General features: G+C 47.6%; 1 protein-coding gene across 1 annotated transcript; it reads right to left on the bottom strand.

The window, feature by feature from the left end:
• Window positions 1-4648: 4648 nt before the first annotated feature.
• Window positions 4649-16118, bottom strand: LOC103164805 (butyrophilin subfamily 1 member A1-like). Its single transcript, XM_029054899.2, has 6 exons — window positions 15487-16118; window positions 12692-12836; window positions 8346-8693; window positions 7168-7449; window positions 5960-6076; window positions 4649-4949 (listed from the first exon to the last, which is right to left on the bottom strand). Exons 1-6 carry the CDS (start codon window positions 15502-15504, stop codon window positions 4915-4917), a joined length of 945 nt encoding a protein of 314 aa, XP_028910732.1. The 5' UTR covers window positions 15505-16118; the 3' UTR covers window positions 4649-4914.
• Between the last annotated feature and the right edge of the window lie 1123 nt (window positions 16119-17241).

The following is a 17241-nucleotide window of genomic DNA, read 5'->3' as shown; positions in this document are numbered from 1 at the left end:
TTGATTGATTGACTGGAGGTGGAGGAGACAATGGGAGATGAGGGGACACAGAGGAAGAAAGAGGAAATTCTGACTTTTTCCCCTCTTGGCTAGTTCAGGGGAAAGGGATGCTTAAAGGACTTGGGAAAGCATTAGATGGGCGGGATCGCTGTCTATAAAGGAGCAGTTCCTCCAGTGAACCTGAACCAGCTGCAGCTTAACTTTGATATGCATCACTTCACTGGCAGGCTGAGGGAGCTCTGCAGTCTGTTATTGTACCAGCTCTCTGAATAACAGCCACACCTGTGGTGGGCAGGCGGCCAGGAAGGGGTGGGGAGTGAAACCCATACAAGCGGTTTATTTCTTGCTGCCAGTGAATGTCACCTCCACCCAACAACACCGGCTTTCAAAATTAACGGAAAGGGAACACACCCAGCCACAATAATAATAATAATGTTGGGATTTATTAAGCGCTTACTATGTGCAGAGCACTGTTCTAAGCGCTGGGGTATACAGGGTAATTAGGTTGTCCCACAAGAGGCTCACAGTCTTCATCCCCATTTTACAGATGAGGGAACTGAGGCAGAGAGAAGTGAAGTGACTTGCCCACAGTCACACAGCTGACAAGTGGCAGAGCTGGGATTCGAACTCATCACCTCTGACTCCCAATCCCGTGATCTGAGCAGCACTGAGCCACGCTGCTCCTCAAATATAGAGGGAAACTTGGTTGACATCAACTGGAAATTAATAATGTTGGTACTTGTTAAGCACTTACTATGTGCAGAGCACTGTTCTAAGCACTGGGGTAAACACAGGGGAATCAGGTTGTCCCACGTGGGGCTCACAGTCTTAATCCCCATTTTACAGATGAGGGAACTGAGGCACAGAGAAGTTAAGTGACTTGCCCACAGTCACACAGCTGACAAGTGGCAGAGCTGGGATTCGAACTCATGAGCCCTGACTCCAAAGCCCGTGCTCTTTCCACTGCGCCACGCTGCTTCTCAAGTGACTTGCCCACAGTCACCCAGCTGACAAGTGGCAGAGCTGGGATTCAAACTCATGACCCCTGACTCCAAAGCCCATGCTCTTTCCACTGAGCCACGCTGCTTCTCTATAATAATGTTGGTATTTGTTAAGCACTTACTATGTACAGAGCACTGTTCTAAGCGCTGGGGTAGACACAAGGAAATCAGGTTGTCCCACGTGGGGCTCACAGTCTTAATCCCCATTTTACAGATGAGGGAACTGAGGCAAAGAGAAGTTAAGTGACTTGCCCAAAGTCACACAGCTGACAAGTGGCAGAGCTGGGATTCGAACCCATGATCTCTGACTCCAAAGCCCATCCATTAATTATAGTTTCAAACTGACAGTGTAGAAGTGAGGTGGTGGAAAAACACAACAGTGGCCACACACCAGCTTTGCAGGCAGCAGTCAGGAGAGGGGTTGCTCTATTTGATATTTATATAAATTTATAAATTTATATATTTCTATATATTGGAGAAGGGAGAATTATATATGGAGAATTCTATTATATATGGAGATTACATATTATTATATATGGAGATTATATATTATATTATATATGGAGAATTGTAATATATACATATATACATTTATATATATTATATATATTGGAGAAGCAGCATGGCTCAGTGGAAAGAGCCCAGGCTTGGGAATCAGAAGTCATGGGTTCAAATCCCGACTCGGCCAGTTGCCAGCTGTGACTTCGGGCAAGTCACTTAACTTCTCTGGGCCTCAGTTTCCTCATCTGTAAAATGGGGATTAAAACTGTGAGCCCCACGTGGGACAACCACATCACCTTGTATCCCCCAGTGCTGAGAAGAGTGCTCTGCACATAGTAAGCGCTTAACAAATACCACCATTTATTTATTTTTTTTAATATAAGCACACATACACATTGTTCACTTACTCAGAGATCTACTCAAAGTAGACTACTGAAGAGCTGTGAAATTTGGATCAAAGACATTCTGTTGTAAACAGTTTACTCTCAGCGTCTGTAAATATCATTTCATTAATGGTATTTATTGAGTGCTTACTGTGTGCAGAGCACTGTATTAAGCGCTTGGGAGAGTACAATCCAACAGAGTTGGTGGACTGGTTTCTTGCCCACAATGAGCTTACAGTCTAGATGGAGATAAGAGCCTTCTCTTGGGTTTGGGGATTTTGTAGGGAGAATTTTAAGGACTTTGAAAACATAGGGTAGCTGTGAAAGAAGATGGCTAAAGGCCACTGATCTATCAATCAATGAATGAATCAATCAATCATATTTACTGCGTGCTTTCTTTGTGCAGGGCACTGCACTAAGCCCTTGGGAGAATACGACACAACAATATAACAGACACATTCCCTGCTCATAATGAGCTTACAGTCTAGAGGGGGAGATGAACATTGATGTAAATAAAAAAATTATGGACATGTACATAAGAGCTGTGAGGCTGGGTTGGGAATGGGTGATGAATAAAGGGAGCAAGTCAGGGTGATGCAGAAGGGAGTGGGAAAAGAGGAAATGAGGGTGCAGTTAGGGATGGCCTCTTGGAGCCTTCAATAAGTCTCTGAAGGTGGGGAGAATAATCGACTGTTGGATTTGAAAAGGGAATGCGTTCCGGGCCAGAGGCAGGACATGGGTGATAGGTTGGTGATGAGGCAGACGAGATCAAGGTACAGCTAGTAGGTTGGCATTAGAGGAGAGAAGTGTGTGGGCTGGGTTGTAGTAGGAGAGTAGCGAGGTGTGGTAGGAGGGGGCAACATGACTGAGTGCTTTAAATTGAGGTTAAGGATGTGGAGAGGTGTGTTCTCCTATCCACTGATGTGGAAAGAACAGTGAATCTCCCTATACTTGCATTTCTCTGATCACCACGTTCCAGTGACTGGTTCTGTGGTAACACTGAACACCAATATTGGGCCTTCTAAATCTGCACAGAGCCATCTTATGATGCTTTGTCTCCCTTGAGCTTCAGGACTGGGTCGGTGTAGGATGTAGAGCTTTTAACTTGGTAGTTAAGATATGCTCTTTCACTCTCTCCAAGTGTCAATTCCCTGTGGCACTCTCTCCGATCAGGGTGCTGTGTGTCAGAGAGAATGGACTGCCCAGAAGGGTGACATCCTCTAGGCTGGAAACTCACTGTGGGCAGGGAACATGTCTACCAACTCAATTGTACTGTACTGTACTTCCCCAAGCGCTTAGAACAGTCCTCTGCACGGAGTAAGCTCTCAAAAAATACCATCGATGATGATGATGGTGATGATAAATACCATTGATTGATTGATTAATTGATTAATTGCAGCCCAAGAGGTTTCCTGGAGAGGCATCAGTGTCCTCAGAGTGGGAGAGGCTGGGAGTCCTGCTGAGGGATGTACACGGAGATAGGGGCTAGATGCACTTAATTATGGAAAAGTCTTTACTTGCTGGTGGCAGTTGCTACCGGTTTTACAGTCAGACAGAGGTTGGATTCTGGCCATCCCAATCTGCCCAGAGATAGAAGTGACCATCAGGTGACACTGTTCGGCCCCCAGATACAACCACCCCTCCCTGCCCGAGTCTTGCTCTAAGGCTCCGGCCACTTCACAGCTCTGGACTGTCTAGTTAGTTATGCATGGGACAACTGGATTTTTCCATCTTCTTCTTTGTTTTGTTTCTCAGTTCCTATTTTTACCTTTCCCCTAGTTTTTATGAGAAAGTAGCAAATACTCTCTCCGGCCTTATTAAGTCATTCCGAGCAACACACTTAATGATGTCTTACCAAATTACATGAGAGTTTTCAAAATATTTGGCTAAACTGCCATAGAGATCTGACAGATTCCGTTCCATGATCACAGACAACACCTGTTTTCCCTACCAGTCGTCTCGCTATGAAATCATAAAGACTTGAAAACAGCTCTGGGTACATTCTGACTCCTCCCTTTCCATATCCTGGTGGCTTTGATAACTATCTTGTTGACAAGGCAGATACCACCAGATACAAACTTACTCAGGGGCCACCGTCTCCCCTTTCTGACCCCTGCCTTCATCCTCACTCTCCCCTGCTCACTTCTCCCCTGCCTTCTAATATATTCAAGGCTCCCCTGTACTAGAAAATCCATCCCTTAACCTCCCTGCTCCTTCCAGAGACTCCTCCCCGCTCCCATTTCTGACTCCTCAAACAGGCAGTAGGCTCACCTGCCTCCTGCCTCTCAACAAACTCTCCTCTTGATGGGTTTTCACCCTTTCTCTCTACAGAGATGGTGCTCAGTAACGGATGCAATGACCTCCTTCTGACTAAATCTAATGGACTTTACTCTGGCCTCATCCTTCTAAACGTCTAGACGTCTTCTGAATCTGTCGACCTTTTCCTCACCTAACTCTCTGGACTTGGTTTTAATAGCCAAATGCTCTCCCAGTTCTCTCCTTTCCTCTATAATGTGAGGCAGAGGAAGCCTCAAGGTTCTTACGTGTTAAGCACTTACTATCCGCCAAGCAACGTACGATATGCTGGAGTAGATACAAGATAATCAGATCCCACATAAGGCTCACAGACGAAGTTGGAGGTGGAACAGGTATTGATTTCCCATTTTGCAGATGACAGAATTGAGGCACAGAGAAATCACCTCACTTTTTCATCAATCAGTGAATGGAATTTTTTGAGCACCTACTGTGTGCAGAGCACTCCAGTAAGTTCTTGGGAGGGTGCAAAAGAATTAGAAGACATGATCCTCACCCTCTAGGAGCTGACAATTTAGTGGGGAAGACTGATTCTAAAATAAATGGACAAGATGAGCTGACCTAGGGCAGACAGTCATGAAAGGTCATTCCCTTCATCCTGGGACAGAATCAGGAAGGAGGACCACAGGGCGTCTGAGTCTTTGAAGGCATCTGTGAACAGGCAGATTGCTCTATGTTGCCATAGATGATCCTCTTGCATTTTTAAAATCACACAGCTACGGATGAATTGAATTTGCATTCAAAATGTATCCTGAGTGAAGAGAGAAAAAGTGAGAGAGAAAGCAAACAAATCAATAATTTTAATTTTATTTATTTGCATTGATGTCTGTCCCCCCTCTAAACTGTGAGGTCGTTGTGGGCAGGGAATGTCACTCTTCATTGTTGTATTGTACCTTCCCAAGCGTTTAATACAGTGCTCTGCCCACAGTGAGCGCTTAATAAATACGATTGAATGAGCACATGTTAGACTCAATATTGCTTTATTACTCTCCTCCACCAGGCTTCTAATGGTCAAAATAGCTGCCTCATGATCTCTTTTACTTTTATTTTACATTCCCAAGTACCTGAAGGCCCACCCTCCACTTGTTCATCTCTCCCCCAGGGTCAGAGACTCCCTCGTTACCTATGTTTTCTATTGGCTTCAAAGCTCTAAATCACCTTGCCCCCTCCACCTCACCTCCCTTCTCTCCTTCTACAGCCCACCCCGTACACTCTGCTCCTCTGCCTCTAACCTCCTCCCTGGGCCTCGTTCTTGCCTGTCCCGCCTTCGACCCAAGTCCTATCTCTGGCCTGGAATGTCCTCCCTCCTCACATCTGCCAAAGTAGCTCTCTTCCCTCCTTCAAAGCCCTACTGAGAGCTCACCTCCTCCAGAAGGCCTTCTCAGACTGAGCCCCCCTTTGCCTCTGCTCCTCCTCCCCTCCCCATCACCCCTACTCTATCCCTCTGCTCTACCCCCTTCACCGCCCCACAACACTTATGTATATTTGTACATATTTATTATTCAATTTATTTTATTAATGATGAGCATATAGCTATAATTCTATTTATTTATTTTGAAGTTATTGATGCCTGTCTACTTACTTTGTTTTGTTGTCTGTTATCCCCTTCTAGACTGAGCCCGTTGTTGGGTAGGGATTGTCTCTATCTGTTGCTGAATTGTACTTTCCAAGCACTTGGTACAGTGCTCTGCACACAGTAAGCGCTCAATAAATACAATTGAGTGAATGAATGAACTATGTTTCCCCCCTTCCTTGCTTTACCTTTTCTTCTGTAAATGATCCAGAGGAGAGCAGTGATGCTGAGAAGGCAGATCACATTCAAAATCCCACTCACAGCCAATATCCACCGACCAGAACTGATCTGGGAGAAAAGGTTGTCTGAAATACAAATACCCAGAGGTTCACTGTGTAGTCAGTTCTCCCTCCATGGTTGGATTGTCTAACCAGTCTCTCCCCAAGGACTTAAGGAGAATGAGCCAGTCACCCTTCCCCCTTGTAGACCGTGAGCCCATCACGGGCAGGGATTGTCTCTATTGCTGAATTGGACTTTCCGAGCGCTTAGTACAGTGCTCTGCACACAGTAAGTGCTCAATAAATACGACTGGATGAAGGAATGCAGCTGTGATGAGCAGCTCTGCTGCTCTTTATGTGCCAGGAGTGTCCCAGGGCTCCATACAACCAATGGACTGCAGCTTAGAAGTCTCCCCTGGAAGGGGGTCCAGAACTAACTCAGTTTCCCCAGGACAAAGCTGATCCCAACCCCAGGTCCCCTAGCTACAGGGGTGGATCCTTCCCAAGGGAGCTCTGGGTCACCTAAAATGAGATCCTTCTGGCAGAACCAAACCATTTTGCTCCTTTGTAATCAGGGGGAGGTGATCATTTCTGAGTCTCGAATCAGACATCAGCCTGGGTAGAGAAAACTGAGGAGTGCATCCCAAGAACTACAGGGCTCCTGCACTCTCTGGACCAACCCCCTGCTCACCCCCAGACTCAGCCCATTTAGAGATTTTTTCCCCCCTCCCATTTGTCTCTCTTTGAACAACCCCTGGGTTAAAGCAGAACCTTGCCCCACTATGCGGGGCAATTAAAGAAGCAGCGTGGCTCAGTGGATAGAGTATGGGCTTGGGAGTCAGAGGTCATGGGTTCGAATCCCTGCTCCGCCGCTTGTCAGCTGTGTGACTGTGGGCAAGTCACTTAACTTCTCTGTGTCTCAGTTATTTTAACTTCTCTGTGTCTCAGTTAGCTCATCTGTAAAATGGGGATGAAGACTGTGAGCCTCATGTGGGACAACCTGATTACCCTGTATCTACCCCAGCGCTTAGAACAGTGCTCTGCACATAGTAAGCACTTAAATACCAACATTATTATTATTATGTCGATGAGACAATCAGGCTCAGAACAGAGGCTGCTCTGAAGATGTGATTTTCTGACTGGCTGATTTCTGACAGGATACAAACCCTTCCCTTTACCTGTTACAAGGACACTAGACTCTTTCTTCCATTTCAGAGCTTGACTCAAGATGGAACAGGTCACTGTCCTAGTGGTGTTTTTCCTGAGGGTAAACGCCACTTTCGCATCATAAAGGCCATCTTCATCCCGAGACATTACCGGTTCAGAATTTGACACAGTCTCTCCAGTGGAATCTCTCCACTGAACTTGGGGTTCTGGGTACCATCCACTTGACCTGCACCAAAGCCTGATCTCTTCTGTCCCAAGCACTTCAAAGTGGATAGTGGGTGTTGATCCTTCACCTGGGGACACAGTGAACGTGAAGTCGAACAGCTCAGATTTCATTCCATTCACACTCAGGGTGACACTCCACCCTCTCCCTCCTCTTTGAGAAGTTTTACTTGCTGTGGCTAAAATGGACTTCTACCCCTGCTCTTTTAGTGTTGTCTCTTCCCTTCTCACGTCCCTTCAAGGACTTCCCATCACCCCCTGGGCTCAACACAGACTCTCCTTGTGGCCTTTCAAGCTCGCGCTCAGCTGTTCCCCAAGCACCTCATACAGTGCCAGGCCCTCACTAAATCCTGCTGGTGTTGTTACCTTCCCTGAAAGTTGTCATATCCTACATCAACAATATTCCATTCTCTGCTCCAGCCAAGCATATCTTCATGCAATCCCTGCCCATAATCCTCCATTTCTGGTTTCTAAACATCTCCACTCAGAGCCCCCTTCTGAATGGATCCCCCTCCCTGCTCCTAATCGCCAAACCCCACCCTGCCATACCCATGATCAACTTTCTCCAAAGTTTTCCAGATTAACTGCATTGATTCTGCAACCCACCAATACAATCCACTGCTCACTTGTCCTTCTCAATCCACTCTTGGCTTTACTGCATAAACAATGCATTCACATATTTATGACAATCCTGTATACATCTTTTTGTCTCCCTAGTAATTCAATTTTGTTATTTATTAAGAAATTGCTGTGACAAGCACTCTACTAAGTGCTGGGGTAGAGATAGGGTAATCAGAAACAATCTTTTCTTACATGAGGCTTGGAGTAGAAAATGGGGTGAGTTTCAACAGGAAATTCTTTGTGGGCATGGGTTTCATCTATTCTCTATGATGAGCCCCAGCCACTTGTTATAGATCCTTCAACACTTTTTCGCTGACGAATTGACTGATCATAACACATGACTTACTGGTCACTTGCAGCTCACACACTGCTTCACTAAAATGTTTGTCCGAAATGAACTGACACATGTAGTTCCCCGTGTCAGAGATCTTCACTCTGGGTATCCTCAGAGCCACCATGCCGCTGGTGATGGAGTTCCTCACCAGCATTGTTCTCTCCTGGAACTCTGGCGTCAGCTCAGCCTCCTGATCCTTCCTCTTTGGGTACATGTGCAGTGGGTTGGATTCATTGTATCGGTACCACCTGATCTCCATGTGCTCAGCATCTGTCTTTGGGTCTAGTTGGCAGAGGAGCTCAGCGTCTTCTCCAAAATTGGCCACGATGGGCTGAGTGGGACCAACCACAGTGAACTGCCCTATGGGGTTGGTCAGGAACCAAGACAAAAGGTAAAGAAAGCAGCTGAGGGTAGGCGGGGATATATCTACACTCTCTCTTTCTCTCTCTCTCTCACATGCTGGGACTTAATGGTAGAAGCTAAAGTTTCCCTACCCTCGAGGGGATGAGATTTTCCTTTCCCCTCTTATTCGCTCCACAATCTCCACATAAAATTGCCACTTTGTGCCTCCTGACCAGGCTTTTCAGTCATTTCCACCCTACAGCTGGCGGCTCTTCAAGCCCTGCCCACAGCTGAAAGGGAGAGATGGGAGGAGACAAATAAATTCTCCTATTTGCTCACAAACACTGTCAGATATCTTTGGCCTGAGAATCATGGAGTGTTCTGTATTTCTGTTTGGGTTCAATCATAACCTGAGGTAAAAAATAATGTTCCAGTGAAAAATGGCACTAACTGGCCAGCTACTGTTTTCATTCGCTTACCACTAGGTACTTGGCTATGTTCACGGGATGCTTTCTCTGATTGCTCTGACTGGCTCCATTGTGCCTTACTGTTGGGTTTGCTTCTCTTTAACCCTTCATGTACATGTTCTTTTGGCTAAAGATGGCTGTGTAACCTGGAGCTGTAAGTGGGGTGGGGGTGAGGCTTCTGCAGGGAACCAGACATCCCATGTGAGGCAGGATGGTCGGGCTGTCTAGGTGTCTGTCCCTCCAGCTGAGAGGACTGAGGCAGGACCCACCCAAGGTCTTTTTCTTCCCCAGTGACAAGGGCTGTCCCCATGGCTGTCACCACAATAGCCCCTATTGCAGTGGGCAGTGGGCAACGTCTGTGGGTAGACAGTCCCTTTGGAGCTGTGACCCTCTGTGAATCTGGGCCGGGCAGGAGGTGGGGGAGGTGGTGACACCCAAGTGCCTCTGGGTCTGGCTGAGAGATCAAGCCCAAAGGCAGACTTGGGAGCCATCAGACACAGGAGAACAGACTGGACCAGTCAGAAGCGCTTGATCCAACTGTGTCAGGAAGGTACCAGTCTGGGGACATATCTGAGTGGCCAGATGACAGGAACGGTATTTGTATTATAACCTGAGCCCCAGATTCATGTCCCAGGCCCTGCACTGTGCAACAGCTCAGCAGAGGCTTGTTGACAGAATTATTGACTCCAAGAGCCAAGGGGCTGCTGTGATTCCCAGTCCTCCTCAGCACAAACATGTTCTATGAGTTACTGGGCCTCTCTAGAGGAGGAAAAGCAGCCATAATAGTGGGGAAGGTCATGGACTACTCCTCAGGGAGTAGTCACCTACCAAGGCAGAGAAATCTTGATGCATATAGACCCATTTTGCCCACTAGTTAGGGTAATTATTAAGTGCTTATTCTATGCCAAGAACTGTCCTTAGCACTGGGATACATATAATATGATCAGATCAAATAAAACACCACCCCCACCTGAGCTCAAAGTCAAGGAGGCTGAAAATGGAAGTATAGATTTCTTTTAAAGATGAGAAAACTGAGGCCAGGGGGGTTAAGTTCATTCATTCATTCAATAGTATTTATTGAGCACTTACTATGTGCAGAGCACTGTACTAAGTACTTGGAATGGACAAATCGGTAACAGATAGAGACAGTCCCTGCCCTTTGACGGGCTTATAGTCTAATCGGGGGAGACAGACAGACAAGAACAATGGCAATAAATAGAATCGAGGGGAGGAGCATCTCATTAAAAGAATAGCAAATAAATAGAATCAGGGTGATGTACATCTCATTAACAAAATAAATAGGGTGATGAAGATATATACAATTGAGCGGACGAGTACAGTGCTGAGGGGATGGGACGGGAGAGGGGGAGGAGAAGAGGGAAAGGGGGGAGAAGAGGGTTTAGCTGTGAAGAGGTGAAGGGGGGGTAAAGGGAGCAGAGGGAAAAGGGGAGCTCAGTCTTGGAAGGCCTCTTGGAGGAGGTGAGCTTTAAGTAGGGTTTTGAAGAGGGGAAGAGAATTAGTTTGGCAGAGGTGAGGAGGGAGGGCGTTCCAGGACCACAGGGGGATGTGGCCCAGGGGTCGACGGTGGGATAGGCGAGAACGGGGGACGGTGAGGAGGTGGGTGGCAGAGGAGCGGAGCGTGCGAGGTAGGCAGTAGAAAGAGAGAGGGGAGGAGAGGTAGGAGGGGGCAAGGTGATGGAGAGCCTTGAAGCCTAGAGTGAGAAGTTTTTGTTTCGTGCGGAGGTCGATAGGCAACCACTGGAGGTTTTTAAGAAGGGGAGTGACATGCCCAGAGCGTTTCTGCAGGAAGATGAGCCAGGCAGCGGAGTGAAGAATAGACTGGAGCAGGGAGAGAGAGGAGGAAGGGAGATCAGAGAGAAGGCTGACACAGTAATCTAGCCGGGATATTACTAGAGCCTGTAGCAGTAAAATAGCCGTTTGGGTGGAGAGGAAAGGGCGGATCTTGGCGATATTATAAAGGTGAGACCGGCAGGTTTCGGTAACGGATCGGATGGGTGGGGTGAACGAAAGAGCCGAATCAAATATAACACCGAGGTTGCGGGCCTGAGAGACGGGAAGGATGGTCGTACCATCCACAGTGATAGGGAAGTCAGGGAGAGGACCGGCCTTGGGAGGGAAGATGAGGAGCTCAGTTTTGGTCATGTTGAGTTTTAGGTGGCGGGCAGACATCCAGGTAGAGACGTCCTGGAGGCAGGAGGAGATATGAGCCTGAAGGGAGGGGGAGAGGACAGGGGCAGAGATGTAGATCTGTGTGTCATCTGCATAGAGATGATAGTTGAAGCCGTGAGAGCGGATGAGTTCATCGAGGGAGTGAGTGTATATGGAGAACAGAAGAGGGCCAAGAACTGACTCTTGAGGAACCCCAACAGTTAGAGGATGGGAAGGGGAGGAGGAGCCTGCGAAGGAGACCGAGAGTGACCGGCCAGAGAGATAAGAAGAGAACCAGGAGAGGACGGAGACCATGAAGCCAAGGTGAGATAAGGTGTGGAGGAGAAGGGGATGATCGACAGTGTCAAAGGCAGCTGAGAGGTCAAGGAGGATTAGAATAGAGTAGGAGCCATTGGATTTGGCAAGAAGGAGGTCATGGGTGACCTTAGAGAGAGCAGTCCCGGTAGAGTGGAGGGGACGGAAGCCAGATTGAAGGGGGTCCAGGAGAGAATGGGAGTTAAGGAATTCTAGGCAGCGAGTGTAGACGACTCGTTCTAGGAACTTGGAAAGGAAGGGTAGGAGGGAGATAGGGCGATAACTGGAAGGGGAAGTGGGGTCGAGAGAGAGTTTTTTTAGGATGGGGGAGACATGGGCATGTTTGAAGGCAGAGGGGAAGAAGCCATTGGAGAGTGAGCGGTTAAAGATAGAAGTTAAGGAGGGGAGGAGGGCAGGGGCGATGGTTTTTATAAGGTGAGTGGGAATGGGGTCTGAGGCACAGGTGGAGGGGGTGGCACTTGCGAGGAGGGAGGAGATCTCCTCTGAGGATACTGCAGGGAAGGATGGGACAGTAGGGGAGAGGGTGGGGGGGAGGCACGAGGGGGAGGGATGATTTTGGGGAGCCCCTGACCTGATTGTGTTAATTTTTGTGATGAAGTAGGTGGCCAGATCATTGGGGGTGAGGGAGGGGGAGGAACAGGGGGCCTAAGGAGAGAGTTAAAGGTCTGGAACAATGGGCGGGGGTGACGGGCATGGGTGTCGATGAGGGAGGAGAAGAAGTTTTGCCTGGTGGAGGAGAGGGCAGAGTTAAGGTAGGAAAGGATAAATTTGAAATGTATGAGGTAGGCTTGGTGCTTGGACTTTCACCAGCAGTGCTTGGCAGCTCGAGCATAGGAGCGTAGGAGGCGGACAGAGGCAGTGACCCAGGGCTGTGGGTTAGTGATTTGTCTAATGCCAGAGAGTAGGCCAGTGGCAGTGCTGAGATTAGAACCTGGGTCTCTTGACTTTCAGTCCTAGGCTCTTCCCACGAGGCCATGCTGCCTCCCCCTGACTACCACGGGCTTCACAGCAGTGCAGCCCGGAGAAAGGAGGGGCAGGACTTACCTGAGCCCAGCTGCACTGACAAGAGGAGGAGGAAGTTCAGGAGACACCAGCAGAGACAGAAGTGTCTTTTGACACCACAGGTGGAGGAGGAAGAAGAGAAAGCCCCCCCTCTTTGAGGCAGCAGGGCTACGGGGTTAGAATTCACCTACAGGGAGAGAAATGATCATAGTGTTAGCGGGCAGGCTGCCCCCTGTTGCTCCAACTTGAGACTGCGGCTGCTTTTCCGGCTGACTAACAGAACCGCATAATAATTTGGCACAGCCAGCAATGACTGGAGCCTTCTAATTGGAAGAAAGCCAAGAGAGGAAACAGCCTTTACTTTGTATCCTTGGGGACCCCGAAGGTTACTTGCTCCCACAAAGTTAAGGGACAGTGGTGTCAGGGAAAGGGGAGGGAATCCTTCATTTGATTAAGGCGTGTAGGGATTTATGGGAGGTGTTGGGAGAAATTTTTCATGATCAGGTCGGGCATCTATGACAGGGTATTAATATGAGGGGATCTTTGCTAAATGGATGTGTCAGATTGGGTGGTAACAGGCGACTGTCTGCAGATCCTGGGAAGCGGGGGAGGTGGGGAGGGGATCCTGGGACTGACGGAGAGGCCAAACGAAGGGCAGGAATGGGGGCCATCACACCCAAGGAGCTCAGTCCTTCTTAGGTCTAAGTCTCTTCCCATCACTCATGAGGGACTCGGTGGGGCAGGAAGCCCTTTCTGACCTTGTGAGGAGTGCCGACAGCCCACGGCAATGGCGCTCTACTCCCCCACCCCCCCACTCCTCCCAGCCAGTAAGAAGGTCACTGCACATCCTCAGGGGCTTTAGGAAAGTACAGTACGATAGAGGTGATAGACATCATCCCTGATCTTACAGTGTACATGGGAAGACAGACATTAAAGTAAATTACAGATAGAGGAAATAGTAGAATATAAGGATATTTACATGTGTCCTTGGAGGGGGGTGGGGGGTGCTGAGTATCAAAGTGCCTAAAAGGGGACACAGCCAAGTCCAGAGGTGATGCAGGTGGGGAGGGCAGGTAGGGGAAATGAGGGCTTAGTCAGGGAAGACCTCTTGGAGGAAATGTGATTTTAGGTGGACTTTAAGATGGGCACAGTGATGGACTGTCAGATAGAAGGGGAAGTGAGTGCCAGGCCAGAGGGAGGAGTGGGCAAGAAAAATGATCCAGGCAGCAGAATGAAGTATCAACTGGATAGGAAAGAGATAGGAGTCAGGAAGGTTAATGAGGAGGCCGATTTGGTAGTCAAGGCAGAATATGACAAGTGTTTAGATCAGCGTGGTAGCAGTTAGGATGGAGAAGTCATTTAAGTTCTCTGGGCCTCAGTTACCTCATCTGTAAAATGGGGATTAAGCCTGTGAGCCCCACGTGGGACAACCTGATTACCTTGTATCTATCCCAGCGCTTAGAACAGTACTTGGCACATAGTAAGTGCTTAATAAATGCCATTCTTCTTCTTCTTAATAATAATAATGTTGGTATTTGTTAAGCGCTTACTATGTGCAGAGCACTGTTCTAAGTGCTGGGGTAGATACAGGGTAATCAGGTTGTCCCTCGTGGGGCTCACAGTCTTCATCCCCATTTTACAGATGAGGTAACTGCTCTATTCATTGTCATACTGTTTCTCAGCTACTTCCATATCTATCATTTTGCCATTCACCAGTGAACTGCCTAGATGACAGAATTTTGTGACATTGTTTAGCTCTGTGCTGCCAATATGAATTTTTGTTGTGTGTACGGCATCCTAAAGGAAGTAATAAGAGTATTTAAATACCTGTCTGATGATATTATCTGTAATTTATTTTATATCAATGTCTGTTTCTCCTTCTGCACTGTAAGCTCGTTGTGGGCAGGTAATGTGTCTGATATATTGTTTTATTGTACTCTCTGAAGCGCTTAGTACAGCATTCTCATACAGTAAGCACTCAATAAATGCGATCGACTGACTGACTGACATAAAATCCCTACCATAAGCTACTGAAAATGAATGCTAATGTAATATTCCCAGGTTGGCCACTTTAATAGGTATGATGCTTGGTTCTATTTAGCCCATTCGTACATTACTTACTACCTGTACATTCCACCCTTCATTTCCCCCAATTTACACACATAACGAAGTTCAAAAAGCACCTTAATAATTGATAAGTATATCAGGGCTATTGTAAACGTGGATGCTGTCTAGTTATTTTCCATCTCAAGTAGAAGTAAACTCATCTACTTTGGGGCAGATGCAAGAAAGAACAATGAGTTACAAAGAAAAGCAGTGAATTCTCCTTTCCTAGGTAGCTTAATAGAGAGATTAACACTAATCCTGATCATTCTTCATCACGTATTCCATCCAGATAGACACATGCCACCAAAAAGCATTCCCTATTTCCCTAACAGCAAACTAAAATGACATCTAACATTGCCTGGGACAGAGAGCCGCCATGCCAAACTTATTCCACGTGGTGAATTGAACTTTCCTCTCGAGAGGACTACACTTATTTCTAGTTATTCACAAGTGGAAGAGCCCCTAACCATGAGGAGGTCCACGAACACGCAGTGGGACACTTACCAACCCGAAGTTTCCTCGCTTAATGTGCGGGTTCCAGAGACGGACAAAGTGTCCTACGTTCTGGGCAGGGGAGAAACACAACCAACTGCTGCGAGTCCCAACTCACTGTCCAGAACGTCAGAGATGGAAGGAATTTTTTACCCATCCTTCCTGGTTGGTTGGGCTTCCAGATTCCTTTTGTTCAATCTCCACAATCCCCTCTCTCCCCAACACCTGCTCCTCCTTACCTTATTGGATTGGCACATGGTTGAGGACAGCTTCTTTCACAGTCGTGTTCTAGGGCATCCAGAACTTTTAGTTGTAGGTGATGTGCCCTGCCCCCTGCTAGCTCAGGCTGATGTTGAAAACAAGATGGCGTTTTGGACCCTGAGTTGGCAGGCACCCTGGTTCACCAAGACATACCCCTTGGCTCTTGCCATCTGTACCCACCTGACCCCAACTCCACGAGTCCCCTCAGGGTTGTGTAGTGGTGGAGCTGCAATGGAAGCTGTGCTCTCCTGTGCTGTCCCTCCCCTGACCGCATGGTCTGATATTCTTCCCTAGGCTCACCATGAGAACCCAGAAAGGGGTTCATGGGCTAGGGCAGAGGATGGGTCCTATCCCACTGTCAGGTGTTTACAACCCAGCACGTTCAAGTCACTCCTCTAATGCCAATCTGCTCACTGTATTTCAATTTCAACTATCTTGCTGCCGACCCCTGCCCACATCCTGAGTCTACCTGGAAACTCCTCCCCTTCATAACCGACTAGCATTCTCCCTACCTTCAAAGCCTCATTAAAATAACTCCTCTAAGAATCCTTCCCAACTAAACTCTCATTTTCCCTACTCCTTCTCCCTTCTGTGTCACCCTTGCACTTGGATTTATACACTTTATTCATATAAGATTCATAAAAGATTTATTTATAAGGTCCACAGCATTTATAGCCATATCCATAATGTATTTTAATGTGTGCCTCCCTCTCTAGACTCTAAGTTCACTGTGGGCAGGGAATTGTCTACCAACTCTGTTTTAATGTGCTAAGTACAGTGCTCTGCACAGAGTAAGTGCTCAATAAATACCAGTAATTAAGAATTCATTCATTCAATCATTTTTATTGAGTGCTTACTGTGTGCAGAGCACTGTGCTAGGCACTTGGGAGAGTACTCAGACATTCCCTGCCTACAACAAGCTTACAGTCTCAGGGGACACACACCAGACATTAATAGAAATAAATAAATGACGAATATGTACATGAATGCTATGGGGCTGGGAGGGGGGATGAACAAAGGGAGCACGTAGGGAAAACGCAGAAAGGAGTGGGAGAAAAGGAAAGCAGGACTTAGTCAAGGAAGGTCTCTTGGAGGAGATATGTCTTCAATAAGACTTTGAAGTGGGGGAGAGTAAGTGTCAGATTTGAGGAGGTAGGGTGTTCCAGGCCAGAGGCAAGACAGAGGTGAGGGGTCAGTGGCGAGATAGATGAGATCCAGTCACAGTGAGAAGGTTGGTATTAGAGGAGCGAAGTGTGCAGGCTGGCTTGTAGTAAGAGAGTAGTGAGGTGAGGTAGGAGGGGGCAAGGTGATGGACTGCTTTAAAGCCAATGGTGAGGAATTTTTGTTTGATGTGGAGATGGATGGGCAGCCACTGGAGTTTCTTGAGGAGTGGGGAAACATGTCCTGAGAGGTTTTGTAGAAAAATGATCCGGGCAGCAGAGTGAAGTATGGACTGGAGTGGGGAAAGACAGGAGGCTGGGAGGTCAGCAAGGAGGCTGATGCAGTAATCTAGGTGGAGATAGCATGGCGTAGTGGACAGAGCCCAGGCCTGGGAGTCAGGAAGTCATGAGTTCTAATCCCAGCTCCACCACTTGTCTGCAGTGTGACCTTGGGCAAGTCAATTAACTTCTCTGTGCCTCAGTGCCCTTATCTGTAAAATGGGGATTAAGACTGTGAGTCCCATTTGGGATAGGGACTGTGTCCAACCTGATTTGCTTGTCTCCACCCTAGGG

Source organism: Ornithorhynchus anatinus, chromosome X5, assembly GCF_004115215.2.
Source record: "Ornithorhynchus anatinus isolate Pmale09 chromosome X5, mOrnAna1.pri.v4, whole genome shotgun sequence".
Lineage (NCBI taxonomy): Eukaryota > Metazoa > Chordata > Mammalia > Monotremata > Ornithorhynchidae > Ornithorhynchus > Ornithorhynchus anatinus.
The sequence above is the reverse complement of the archived record's forward strand: the minus strand, read 5'-3'. Positions and strand labels throughout refer to the sequence as shown.